The 13737-nt window shown below is 34.3% G+C and overlaps 1 protein-coding gene across 1 annotated transcript in view; it reads left to right on the forward strand.

Annotated features, from left to right (window-relative positions):
• The window catches only part of Smp_145670 (DNAj-related), a gene marked incomplete at its 5' end in the record, with an annotated part of 35308 nt that extends 24070 nt beyond the window's left edge, over nucleotides 1-11238 (forward strand). The window contains 4 exons of the mRNA XM_018797691.1: nucleotides 1420-1631; nucleotides 4817-4915; nucleotides 6359-6463; nucleotides 10694-11238. Of these exons, the coding sequence (XP_018652708.1) occupies nucleotides 1420-1631; nucleotides 4817-4915; nucleotides 6359-6463; nucleotides 10694-11095 (818 nt within the window). The 3' untranslated portion in view covers nucleotides 11096-11238. The remainder of the gene's footprint in view (nucleotides 1-1419; nucleotides 1632-4816; nucleotides 4916-6358; nucleotides 6464-10693) is intronic.
• Nucleotides 11239-13737: the final 2499 nt, after the last annotated feature.

Genomic DNA, 13737 nt, shown 5'->3' on the forward strand with positions numbered 1-13737 from the left:
AGAGGCACCAAATAAATATGCGCCACACTTCATCATTCGATATGTATGAGGGCTTGAATACTGTCCGAGTGCCCGAACCGAAGCAGGTGGTTTTCTTACGGAGCTACTCCTTGAGCCTTTGACATAGAGGTCTAATTAAAAAGGTGGTGAAGAAACGTTAGGAGATGCAGTCCCATGGTAGTCGATGGTCAACAATAGGTTCACACACCATTTGTTCCTTCAGGTTCCTGAAGTCCATGTGTACTGTTGGTTTGGAATCAGAGTTTTCTAACTTCCCTATGTGAATGCTCTGTATCCACCAACCCCGTTAAAGCATTTGATATTTGCATTGGATTAATTCTGTCAAACTTCATTAACAATAGCCTATTTTCAATGTAGACTTTTTATACAATAGTCAAAGAAATGAACACTCATATTAGTTGTAATGAAAGAAAAATATCACATATCAGAATCGAATAAATCTGTTAGATTCTAATATTCTGGTTAGAAAGTTTTAAAATTCCTAATGTCTAACTTCTTGTTGGAAACGGCGAGTCCACCTAGGGGAGTTGGAAAACCTTGATTCCAAACCAATGGTGTACATGGGCTCCAGGATCCTGAGAGAACAAATGGCGTATGAATCAATCGTTGGTCACTGGCCATCATGGAACTGCATCTCCTCACGATGCTCCACTGCCTTGTGGATCAGACCTTTAGGTCGAAGGCTCTGGGTGTGGCCCCCTAAGAAAACCACCTGCTTCAGTTTGGGCACCTGGGCAGTATCACGGCCCTCACACAAATCGAATGAGATTTTTATGGCGCATATGTATCTGGTGCTTCCTTGTACCAATATTTATGTGTTTAAATAAATAAATCATCACTTTATGTTTACACTGTTCATTAATTCACCATAAACTTTTCAGAGAATAGTCGTTTCCTATCAGATCACTTTGCCAAGTTGACGTAAGAGGTTACCATTACATCCTTGTATAAAAACTAGTGTCTTGATCAAATTACTCGAAAATTTCAACTCTTGAAATGTCCGTTTTCCAAGTCAGTATATAAATATATATATATATATATCATCAGCTTCGGTAAGAATTTGTGAGGGGTTGTTCTAACAGTTATTCCGCGTAAGTGATATCAAATATATACCTACAATTATCAGGTTACTGCCAACTGATATGTTATTTAATGGTTGAATAGGATAGTAGTAGTATTGATACGTCACCTTTTTAACAACTGAAATCTTCCCCTTCATCTGTTTTGTCTACTCAAATTCGCTGTTGTTTCTTCTGCTGCTTTTCACAATCTCAAACTTTCATTGTAAGTTATACTATGTGCTTTATCTCTGTGTACGCCTTATACTTGCAGAGATCCCAGATCATGTTGGTTTTACCAATTCATCAGTCCCATCCGACATCTCTATAAAAGAAAAAGATGAATCTGTTCAACCAAATCATATTGATGGTGGACAAGTCCAAAGAAAAACTACAACAGATACTTTCGTTGAATCATCCCTACCATCTTCATTAAGTACAAATAAATCTTCTTCAAGTAGAAAACCTATGAAACCACACAGTAAATTGTCTAGTATGATGGATTCAAAAACACATTGTACACATGTTGTTCATTGTCCTTATTTTCCTGTGGTAAGTTGTAATTCTGACCAATTAAAATCAGTTAATCTGTACTCAAAACTGTGTAATCATCCAGTGTCATTACTATCGCTTCTTAGAAGATATATTATATCTAAATAGATGTTATTAAATATCAACATTAATTACAAAGTACTTCCACTGTTATCAAGCAATTTTTCACAAACAATAGTAATTGAACACAGTGTCATTGAATATTCTCAGTTTATATGAACTGTGGTAAGAAAAAAGGGTAAACAGAACCGATTATAGCTTAACATTTCCCACTAGATATTGTAATAGTCAGACTGACGATGTGATTAGTCTAAAAGTAACCTAAATTTAGAAGTAACCCGCTCTGTGATTCGTTATAAATAAACTAATCTCATCTCCCATACTAATGTAAACACCAACATGGTTACTCATTTATATCTAGCTCTTGATTGTTTCTAACCACATATTATCAAATCCAATTCCAAATACTAGTTCTTGTCAATTTTGTAACAATACTAAAACTTATAAATAATATATTGATAATATCCCAATGAGTAGAAAAATTAGATTTTTTCTGACGTTTCGTGACTCAGTGTAAGCCACTTCTTCAGAGAATAAATAACCAAATTAACATTAATCCAAGTTTAAATAGTACAACGGAACAATCAAAGAAAGTTAGGCATTCACGCAGAAGAGAGGTTCTGTATTCGATGTTTTTTGCTCGCCAGGTCGTGAATGCGTACTGGTAATTGGTCAGAAACAATTGAAATAACAGAGAACCAAGCTACAGAATAAGTGAAAGGACCATCAATAACGATAAAAAAAACTCCAACTTACTCCCTTATCTTCATCACCACCACCACCACCACTGCCAAGAAAATCATCATAATTCAACGATTTCAACGTCTCTGTACCATGTATATCAGCGATAGGGTAAAGTTTAGAATTTAATGAATCATTATTATTATAGGCATTCCAATCAAGTTGCATTGTTTGACCACGATCGAAATAACTTGAATCTGGTAATGTAGTAGGAGAATTAGTAGTACCAGAGTTAGTAGTAATTGTATTAGTATTGGTAGTATGTCCATTAGCGTTCATAGCACTACTCACTGCATTCGGATCTAATAATGGTTTACGTTTTAATACAACAGTAACTGTAACCATGCTAAATGGCCAAATACTTGAATCATCTTCATCTTCATCTAATACCTAGTGGATTAAGAAATAGAATTAAAAATTTGCAAGTAGAGAGAGAGGGCAACAAAATAGCTGCATGTCTTTTAAAATAGTTTGCGATCTGCATGACTGGATACCTTTGGGAGGTGATAAATTCATGAGGGTAGAAATTTCAGTCTATGTAATAATGACAAAGAATGTGACCAAACTTCCTTTTTAAAATATTAAAGATTCCCATTATGAAAATTAGAACAACATATGTAAGCTTACATGTGTTGTTCTAATATTCTTTTTAAAGTCAAAATATTGAGTAAATATATGTTAGATAGCATAATACTTCAATGACTGAGGTGGTAAGAACAAGTATTACATGTGTTAAATAACTGTCTATCTTGTCAAAGGACGTTTGTTTGTGTGGATATTTGGAATAAAGCTAAGAGTAGCTAAACCAAAACGTGGGGCAATCCATGAAATCGACTGACGATCTGTTTGCGTCGTGTAGGCAGATATAAAATGAATGTTTAGAGTTAGTTCAATCATTGTAACCAATTGTTAAAGACTTGAGTGATATGATGCAGATATGTATAATTCACTCTTAGACTTTCTTTAGATCTTGAATATTTTATACTTTTTATTCTGTGAATTTAATCTTTTCTTCTCGAATGATATTGCATACTCTTAATGTTTTCAACTGGCACTGATGCTGTTACCATCCGGGCACCTGTCGTAATAATTTTATCTCATTATGCTGATATGATGTAGGGATTTGAACTGATGAATATGTGTCATGATTTACATTGCTTCTAACTGATTGAGATGACGTCCATAGAAACTTTGGAATAAGGGAGCTTTTTGGCAGAATGTGAATCCACTTTGGATGTTTATAAACAACGAAGCTATACAAATAGAACACCACAGTTATATCATGTTTGTTTATTCTTTAGAGCTGATCACATTTTATCGACCATGTTGCCATGTAGTGACTCGTACAAGTAACTTGACATTGGATGCATTTTGTTTTGATATCAGTTAGTAATTTAAATAAACTGGTAGGTAGATCTGTATCCAGATTTTGTGTTCATCGGGACCAACCAGTAAAGCAGTCGCAATAATGTCATTAATGACAGTTGAATGTGCTGACAAGGTATCCAAAAGTGAATTAAAAAGCAAAGATTTCTCGTTATAGTCCAAGCTGTGCTACGCTACAGAATTTTATTGACAAAAATTCAAGACATTGTGGTGTGTACTTATCATTCTACACTCATTTATCATCAAATAAGTAAGTATTCAACGACAGCAAAAATAGAGACAGAGTTCATCTTTTGTAGTGAGAAATGAAAAAAGAACAATAGATAAATAAGTGAGTCACTGTTTCATAACCTCCCATGTGTGTGTACTCACTAGTTCATCTACGTTTCCTAGCGAGCTTAGGACTAAATTTCGAATGATTTTTGTTGAATATTTAGATGAAGTTTGATTTCTTCACATTAATTTTTGTAGAATTAGAAATTCTCGCATCACCGAAATTGAATATTAGTATGGGACTTAGTGTCTTTTAATTACGATTCAATAAGTTACTTCGATTAGGAAAGTAATCCAGTACTCATCCATATTTTCTAAAACTGATCGCAATGTAAATCCTATTTTAAATTAAAATTTGAACACACCGTAGTCAGTAATATTTCAACAGATGGCATGAACTCCTTACCATTGCAGACACTATGTCGACCACTGAAAAATGACAGTTAAAAGTGATCCTAGATAAAACTTACTAAATTATTCAGTATATGATAATCTTTTATTTCTTTAAAGTGTTAATCAATAGTTGTACATCTTCATCGTTGAATGTTCTCATGCATTTGATAGTTGTAATGTAAAAACAAGTAGTATAATGTGACTATATCATTACATAATTGACTTCAAAGTGCATATGTCATATTTTTGTGTTCTTACTCATACTAGAGATCTCCATGTGTGTGTGTATGTATGCGTTAATCTATACTATGTTTTTTACCATCTATTTACAGGAGAAATTTGAAGGTTGGTGGATATATCTAGCTGACAGAAAAACTCGACAACTTATCACTAAACCTATTTACATTGCCACATTACAAACTGAAGAGGAGGTCAGTTCAGTTAGAATTAATGTTTTATAAGTTCTGTACACTTTTAGAATTCGGCTTATTTTCATTGTTTACTAATCATCTTTTCTTGCATAGATATTACAACCTGTAAACTATAGATAATGTAAACATATTGTAGATTAAGGATAGAAATATGAATTGTGAAATTTTGATTCATCACTTTGACAATAACCTACATTCTTTATCTTCCCTTAAACCTTGAGATTAAAATTGCTTCATATCCGTCTTCCTTCCTATACTATATCCTTATACACGACCTTTCTTTTATATATTATCACCACTAAATTAACTACTTATATGAATCCAGTGTTCATCTTGTTGTGCTAACGAGGTATGGCAACTTGGACCGATGCATATATGTGCCTGGTCCTACGTTGTAGCTGACTGACTGACTTGACAATAACCATACTCTCTGCGAAATAAATAGTTAAAACCTATATAAGTGTGTGTGTGCGTATAAGTATGGCTGAGAAGTTGCAAAAATTAATTAAGGCTAATCAGTTATCAGTTATGCAACTGTATTAATATGTTATTACTACAAAACTGATCTGGATCAAAATAATATGTCTTTAATTTATTTGAAGTTAAATTTTAAAAAAAATACTAACTAGTAGGTCGAAAAAGTATACTCTCATTTTGTAAGCTTAAATCATTTAAATTTGACAAGCAAAGGCTTTTTCTCCAATCATAACAATAAAAAATGACATGGTAAGAAAATATAATTCCATTTAAAACCTAAAAGCACTGGACGCCGTTTCGTCATAGTATTGTGGTGTGGTCTACTTATATCCATATATGTAGTACATGGTGTTGGTCAGACATAGAATGTATTTGGGCAGAAGACCGATGAGGAAAGAACTGAAACGAAGCGCAATCGGTAGGAAAACGCACGGACAATTGAATTAGAGAAGAAACAGTGAAGATCGAGACTATTGGTTGTTAATTTGCGAATTAACTGTCCATTGTATGGTTTTCAGAATTTACTGAGATAGTCTGTAATTTTTGCTTAAATACATTCGATTGTCCACAGTCGTGTTCTGTTCACTACAGTATGAGGAATCCTCAGGAATAGAAACCCACGACCTCGTAACCGAAAATCGAACCCAGGATATTCGGTCTCGCGTGTGAACGTTTAACCTTTATACCACTAGGCCGTCACCCAAAGATGTATACGTCTGACTTCAATCAATTCACTATATATCACAATCCTCATCCTTTGTCAAAGGTCTTGGGTTCACTTCTCGGCTGTGGGTTTGTGAATACCCACTGCTGAAGTATGCCAATCTAGGACAATAGAGCCGACCACCGCATCTGAATTTCCAATATCTGTCCTAATTGGATCTGTACGTGATTTCAATAAATTTGAACAACAAAAAATTATATATATATATTTTTTTCCGTTTTTCTGTTAATTTTTTTTTATAGCTACAACTTAGATTTGTGGCACCTCCTATCCCTGGTCAGTATTTGTACGTACTATCTGTTCGTTCAGATAGTTACATGGATTGTGATTTCACTGAATGTATTCGTGTACGTCTTCATTTTATATGCTGTATACTTTTGATATATCACATTGAATATTTGTATTTCAATATGATCATTATGTGGAAGTGTTATGTTCGTCAAGCTGGATAACTGACTGTCATGTCTGAGACCAGTTTAGAGGAGAAAAAGCAACACTGACCACACATTCATGGGGAAAGTCCATTAAATTCTTGGTCAACACAACTAAGTGGTAATTAATTGTAATTGAATTTAAAAAACGGCTTACTTTTTAAAGTAGGCTCTGATGTTGTCTTTAAATACAGTGGTAAACCTCAATGCTAAACTGTCAAGCTTAGAGAACACATAACACTTAAATATTTATAATTGTGAAGCGTTCTATACTGTTAATAATGTATTTGTAAAAACGTATGACAATGATTGACTGACTCCTGATAATACTTAAAAGTGATAAATATAAGCAGTCTAAACACATTATCAATCAAACCGTACTGTAAATTCAGACTTTAATGTTTTAATAAACACTTCTAATGATTGTAATAGTTGTAGCAGTTAGACTTTAACTAATTGTTATATCTTGTGGCCGAGTGGATGCCCAGTTAATGTATGACTTGATAAGAACGCCAATCAGAGAGCAGCGAACTATCGATTGGGACAGTGACGCACGAAAACCGTACGAGCAGTCTACAGCGCTTATCGATCCTGCTTCTGCCTAGCCCAGCCAGTTAAGTCCAAAACACCAATAACAGCCTCTGTGGTATGAATCATTGTATTTCAAACATACTTGGTTTATATACCGAACAGATAGATCGCATCGTACCAATAAAATAGAAAATAACATCTGTACAAAGTTAGCCAAATGTGGCTGTGAATAGGGAGAGCAGTAATTAATAGACTGTGTATAACTCAAGAATGGTAAATCGTACAATAATAGTCCAAGGGTCAAAATAAAGCTCACAATGAAAGGAACATGAATATGAGTAGTTTAATTATTTAGCAAATATACGATAAAAATTATATGCATAATATTGGTCCATAAATGGAGCCCAAACTTACCCTTCACTAATTTTATCGGGATATAACACTAATATAATAGTTCAAATATCCACATGGTATTCTTTTGTTCTCATTTGGAATTCGAATTAATCATTTAGCCATTAAAGTGTAAACTTAAAAAGTCTGTTCAAATTATTCAACACATGAGGTGAATACAATATCAAACTCTAAGATTCTTTGATTTATAAATAAATATTGTATAATCGAATGTATATGATGGATGCAAACGACAAACAGTAGAACGTCCGACACTATAAACTTCTTTGTTTTTACAAATAAGTGTGAATATTTTCTTACTCGAGTCTTTTTCTGTTTTAAATGAAAACTCAGGAAGGTTGAATTGAACACATTGCGAGTTACCTTGTATTCATGTTTTCCTTAAGCTTTATTATCTGCAGACTACTTCACTTGTCCGTAACGAGAATAGTACATAACGGTAAAAAAAATCGTTTGTAATTACTTAATGACCGAGTAATTATCACTGCCATATTTGTGTAGTCTTTTATTTCTGGTCAGATTCTATCGATCATGATCTAATTTGTCCACTAGTCTACGTGATGTGATATCGCGTGTACCATGTTGTGATGTTAGTTAGTTGGAGATAGTCTGCAGGAAACCTTCCTTGGCCTAGGTTTCGTGCTATTCGACACTCGTCAACAAATCCTACCTCCAGTCTTGAGGGAAATCATGTTACTTCCTATTACATATGACCTAACATTATCTACTTTCACAACCTACGGTGTTACCACTGATTTATACGAATTGCTGTTGACTTCATGTAAGAGTAAAATATTTACAGTTAATTGATCGCTGAGTAGTGACTTTGTTGTATGTTTATCTAGTCCCTTACTACCGAAAGAATTGTATCAAGGCGAATCATCGCATTCTATGCAATAGAAACCACATTGCAAATCATGCAAAATTATTGTGCAACTTTATAAATCAGTTATTCTTGCTACCAAGTTACTCATAAATATATATCTATCACCTATTAAACTTAAGACTGTGTAAAATCCGTATTATCCAATACGCTCAGTAAAAGTTTACAACAAGGGAAAGTTTAGAAAGAGTTCGTGTAATTGTAACAATAACTTAAAAAGCAACCAGTAGGGTAAGTGATCAACTTCAAGAAGTAATAGACCTAGTTTTTTATATTATTTTATTTATTTAAACACAAACACTGGTACTAGGAGGCATTAAATACATATGTGCCACACAAGTCACTTGATTTGTGTGTGAGCTATGATACTGTCCGGATGATCAAACTGAAGCAGGTGGTTTTCTTAGAGGACCACACCCAGAGCCTTCGACCTAAAGGTCTAATCCACAAGACAGTGGAGCATCGTGAGGAGATGTAGTCCCATGGTAGCCTGTGACCAACGATTGTTTCATACACCACTTGTTCCTTCAGGATACTGGAGCCCGTGTGCACCATTGATTTGGATCAGGGTTTTCCAACTCCTAAATGGATCCTCCATGTCCACCAATCCGACTAGAGCTCCAGATATTCGCTTTTCGTCTTCTCAATTTCGAAAACAACAGTAATGCCACAAGAATGCAGTGAGTAAGACTTCCCTGCAGCAGTGATTGTACGCACATGCCCATTTGAGAGCATTTGTAGGAGGAGAACGGACTCTTCCCACCCTCGGCCTTACCAGGGCATTAGGGGGCTTTATATTAATTGAGTTCTCTGTGCTAGATAAATTAAATTGTAAAACTTTCATTCACATCTTTTTTTACATAAAGTAGACATTAATATTTTCAGTTTATTCAAAATTATCAAATCAAAACTTGGTAATGATACCTACAAACTCATTAATATTTTCGTTTTAAATGATAATGAAAACTCTGTAATTACACCATTTTGTAGTACATAGAACTCAACAACACTAAAAATATCTAGCTAAATTACAAATATTCACTGTCATTACAGAACTGTTGTTCTTATTCAATAGAACGTTTCTATACCATAAAATTCAATAATCAAAATAGTTAACATCCTGAATTATCTACTTCTCATTTATTTATTTATTTATTTAAAGCATTCAATTTTATTTAAATAAATAAATATCAGATAAATATTTGTGATCAGTTGTTCTATGTGTCTCATGTATTTAATATAAAGTTTACCATTGATAACATTGTTTCTAACCTTATCGATTGTAAAGGCCTCTAATTCAATATTTTTTGTTAGAACAAACAGACAAATATTCAAAAGTTCATACATAGTTGTTGCTTGTTTTTTTTTTCGTGAATTATGTAATCTACGATTTATATTTCATGTTGTTATTACATAGCTTCATCACATATCCACACATATGCACAAGTTGAGCAGTCAACCTATTCTGAGTTAATTTGATAATTATGTTCAAAAAATCAAACGATTATCATAGTGAACTAATATGACAGATATTCAATAACTTTTCTTAAAATAAAAATCTGTAACTGAAGTTGTCCACAACGTAGTTTATTAAACACTTCATGAGAAATGCTTACAGTTGCCTATAACTGTTTACTATGAACATTTAAGTGTACTACAGCCCTATATTTAAAGTGAAAAACACAAATATAGTGAATAGTAGGTCTTGAGATGTGATCTCTTATGAAAATTACATTACTATATGCAGTACCCACACACTAAGTTTGCATATTATTACTTTAAAGTGTTGTGTGCAACATTAGAAACGTTGCTGGTAGCGCTAGCTCATTAAGTTATACAGTTCTATCTCCAACTCAAAATATTATCGAATATTAAATTATTTTGTAGTGTTAATTTGATTGTGATAGTTGTTAAAAACTGATGAAAGGTTTCAGTCATATCAGTAATCACCTATAGACAGTCTCAACAACTGGTAGTGTTCATTAAAGTTTCACCTAAAGAAGGAGAGCAATTTAGTGCTTGATAAACGCTCGGCTTCAATCAGTGCAGAGTTAGCTCTCTTAAGATTATAGTTACTTCTGGCTGACGAGTACCGATTAGTGTAAAACCTATATCCACTAGAGTTTCCTGCGAATTACCTCCAACCAACTAACATCACAACATGGCGCATGTAGACTGGTAGACATATTCGAACTTGATCTATAAGATTTGGTCAACTCTAAAAGACTACACAAACATGACATTAGTGGTTACTCAGAGCAGTAAATAATTCCCCATTGTTGACATTTGTAGCTGATTATTGTAATTATAATATTTTTTAGTTCACTGTTCGTCCACTTCCTGAAAGAATTGTAGAAATCCTCAAGGAACAAGAAGAAGCTGCATCAGATGACGATGATGATAGTAGTGATACATCAAGTACTGATACTGAAGATGATGATGAGGTAGAGGCAGAAGAAACAGGAAATGATGTTGTAATAGACAATGAAGAAGATCCTGATATTGAGGTATTGTCACAGGAAGAATGTACTCAAGCAAGTATAGGTATTGTTGAACAATCGAAGAAATGTGATAATGACCTTTCTTCAAACAAAAACAATATTGATAATCAAGGAGAACGTGATGGTTATGGTGTAGATGATGATGATGATGACGAGCAAAATGTTTGTGGTCATATTGCACAACTATCCAGTATAAGTGATAATAAATGTTTATTTGGCTGAGTCTTTAAGTATTCACATTGTTCAATTCTCTCACACACATTTTAATGTTATTTTTATCTATCGACTTGCTGCTACCATACATTTTCTTTTGACTATATTTATGTATGTTACAATAAATTATATATGTATATATATATACATATATATATATATATATAATGAACCAATGATATCAGTGTGTTCTTTCTTTCTACTATTATACGTATTGCTTGTTTGTAGTGTAAATTCTTGAATTAGTTTCAACCGTCATTTATGTCGACGGACGACATTTTCTGGTACATTATCAGGCTAGAAAACAATGGACAACCAAGTCAAAATGTATCAGACAGTTTATCTGAATCATCAAGGTAGATTCAGACTAACTGATTAGGATACGTCGTTTTATAATAACCACCGGTTGAACGCGCTGAGTTTTCGGCTTCCTTTAAATCCTGAGTTTCTTATAGTTCTTTTATGCTTCTAGTTTTTCTCCTTGACATACCAACGTCTCTATGCGTGAGATTTATGGCTATTAAACGGCAGCAAAAGTAAAATGATGGAAGCATTACACATAAGGTTTGTTCCGTTACGGTATACGAAGTATTTATATGGTTTTAAGTAACCATATGTTTCTAGTGACTTTTAGTCTGGCACAGGGAAATTAGTGATAAACTTTTCATGTTATCAATCTAATAGGTTGATTTGTAGATTTTCCTGGACACTTTTAATAAACAGTGATTAGCTATAAGCTGTTTCAAATACTGTGACTTCTGATCATTTCTTTGAGTATTTTAGTTGTTTTCTAAATTGATAATACATGTCTGCAAACGAATCGGCAAAACCTAATTAATTAAGGTCTGCTCCCCATCCTTTTTGGAACTTCAATTTGAGCGACGGAGTATAATAAATAACCCTAATGCTGAATGTTTGAATCATATTCATAAACAACAAGTAGTACATAATTAGTTAGCAGTATTAGATGATAATGAAACGCCAAATTACGGGAATAGAACGGTACTCTACTGATCATGCAAATAAAATTATCTGAGAAATATCCCCAAAACTCCTTACTTTTCCTGTAATCATCACGTTATAAATAAACATCCTTTTTATGACCAGTGAGAAAATGTTTAGTACCTTTTGGTGAAGACTGTACTCCATTCAGCTTAACTATTCGAAGAAAGTTTGCTAAAAAAATAACCAGATCAAACAAATTAAATGGTGGCCTTTAGTATAAGAATTATTCCTGCACAACCTCATGTTGGTATCTTATCTGCGTCACTGTAATAATAGATATTATGAATTTGCCATGATATAACTGCCTAACCCATGAAACCCTACGTATAAGTCACATCATAATCTTTAATGAATCATTCATTCTCTTTTCGTTGTGTTACATGTTAAAGAAAAACTAGGAGGGTTAGGTGTGAGGTCGGCAACCATATCCCGTAGAAAACAACCTTGCTAAAAAAAGTGCCACTAAGAGTGAAAAAATTAAAAGACTTTCCTGTTACTTGAAGGAAGAATTATGACGCCCTGAGATGAACGCCAGGATCCTTCAAAAGCCATGCGATCGATGCTCATTCTGACAACTAGAGCAACATGTTCTTTAAGTACATAGAACGTCCGAACAATATGGGAGACCGGGAAGACCAATCAAATAGCAATGGAGATGGGGAGATACAAATTGGCAGCACTCGGAATCAGTGAAACACATTGGGCCCAAGCTGGATACAAAAGGATAGATTCGAGGGAGATGCTACTGTACTCCGGTCACGGAGAAGAAAATGCTCCACACACTCAGGGAGTTGCTCTAATGCTTCCGAAGAAGCACGAAATGCACTTGTAGAATAGGAATCTCAAGTATCTAGGATTATCAAAGCACCATTCAAAAAAAACAAGGAGGGAAATACAATGAATGTTATGCACCCACCAATGATAGCGATGACGACGACAAAGATCAGTTCTATTCCAGGCTGCAATCAATCACAGATAAGTGCTGAGGAAAGGACATCACCATCCTGATGGGAGACCTGAACGTCAAAGTCGGAATGGACAACAACGCTTACGAATACATGACGGGACGATATGGATATTTGGAAAGACAAATCAAAGAAGCATTAACTTCAACGTATTAGAAGGTTTAAGGTCGAAAGAAATGTCATCATTAGGAATGGGTGTCTATCGAAGTCGTCGACAAGATCCAAGAAAGGAAGGACGAGAAGACGACGATTAACAACAGCTGAAAAAGAACTTGGGAAGCTAAGGTGCATGTCTAATACACAGAAGAAAACAAAAGAGTATTAGAATCGACAATCAGAAGTGCGTGGAAGACCTAGAAATGACAGTGAAAAAAGCTGTGAGAGAATGAAATATGAGACACACATAACACAACGAAGGAATGGGTAAGGAAACGTAGTAAACCAGATAGACCTGTCTAGGACAAAGACGGCAAGTCAATCAATGAAACTTAAAAACAGTGGAACACATGGGTAGAATACTTTGTGCAACTCTTTAACAGGCTAGCTCGGTCGAGTCCACTGGATATCGAAGCAACAAACACAGACATTCCAGTATATGTCGATCCATTAATGATCGAAGAAATCTTCATGGAAATCAGACAAATCAAGTGTGAGAAAGCAGCAGGGCAAGACAACATACCA

This window comes from Schistosoma mansoni, chromosome 5 (assembly GCF_000237925.1).
Source record: "Schistosoma mansoni strain Puerto Rico chromosome 5, complete genome".
Taxonomy (NCBI): domain Eukaryota; kingdom Metazoa; phylum Platyhelminthes; class Trematoda; order Strigeidida; family Schistosomatidae; genus Schistosoma; species Schistosoma mansoni.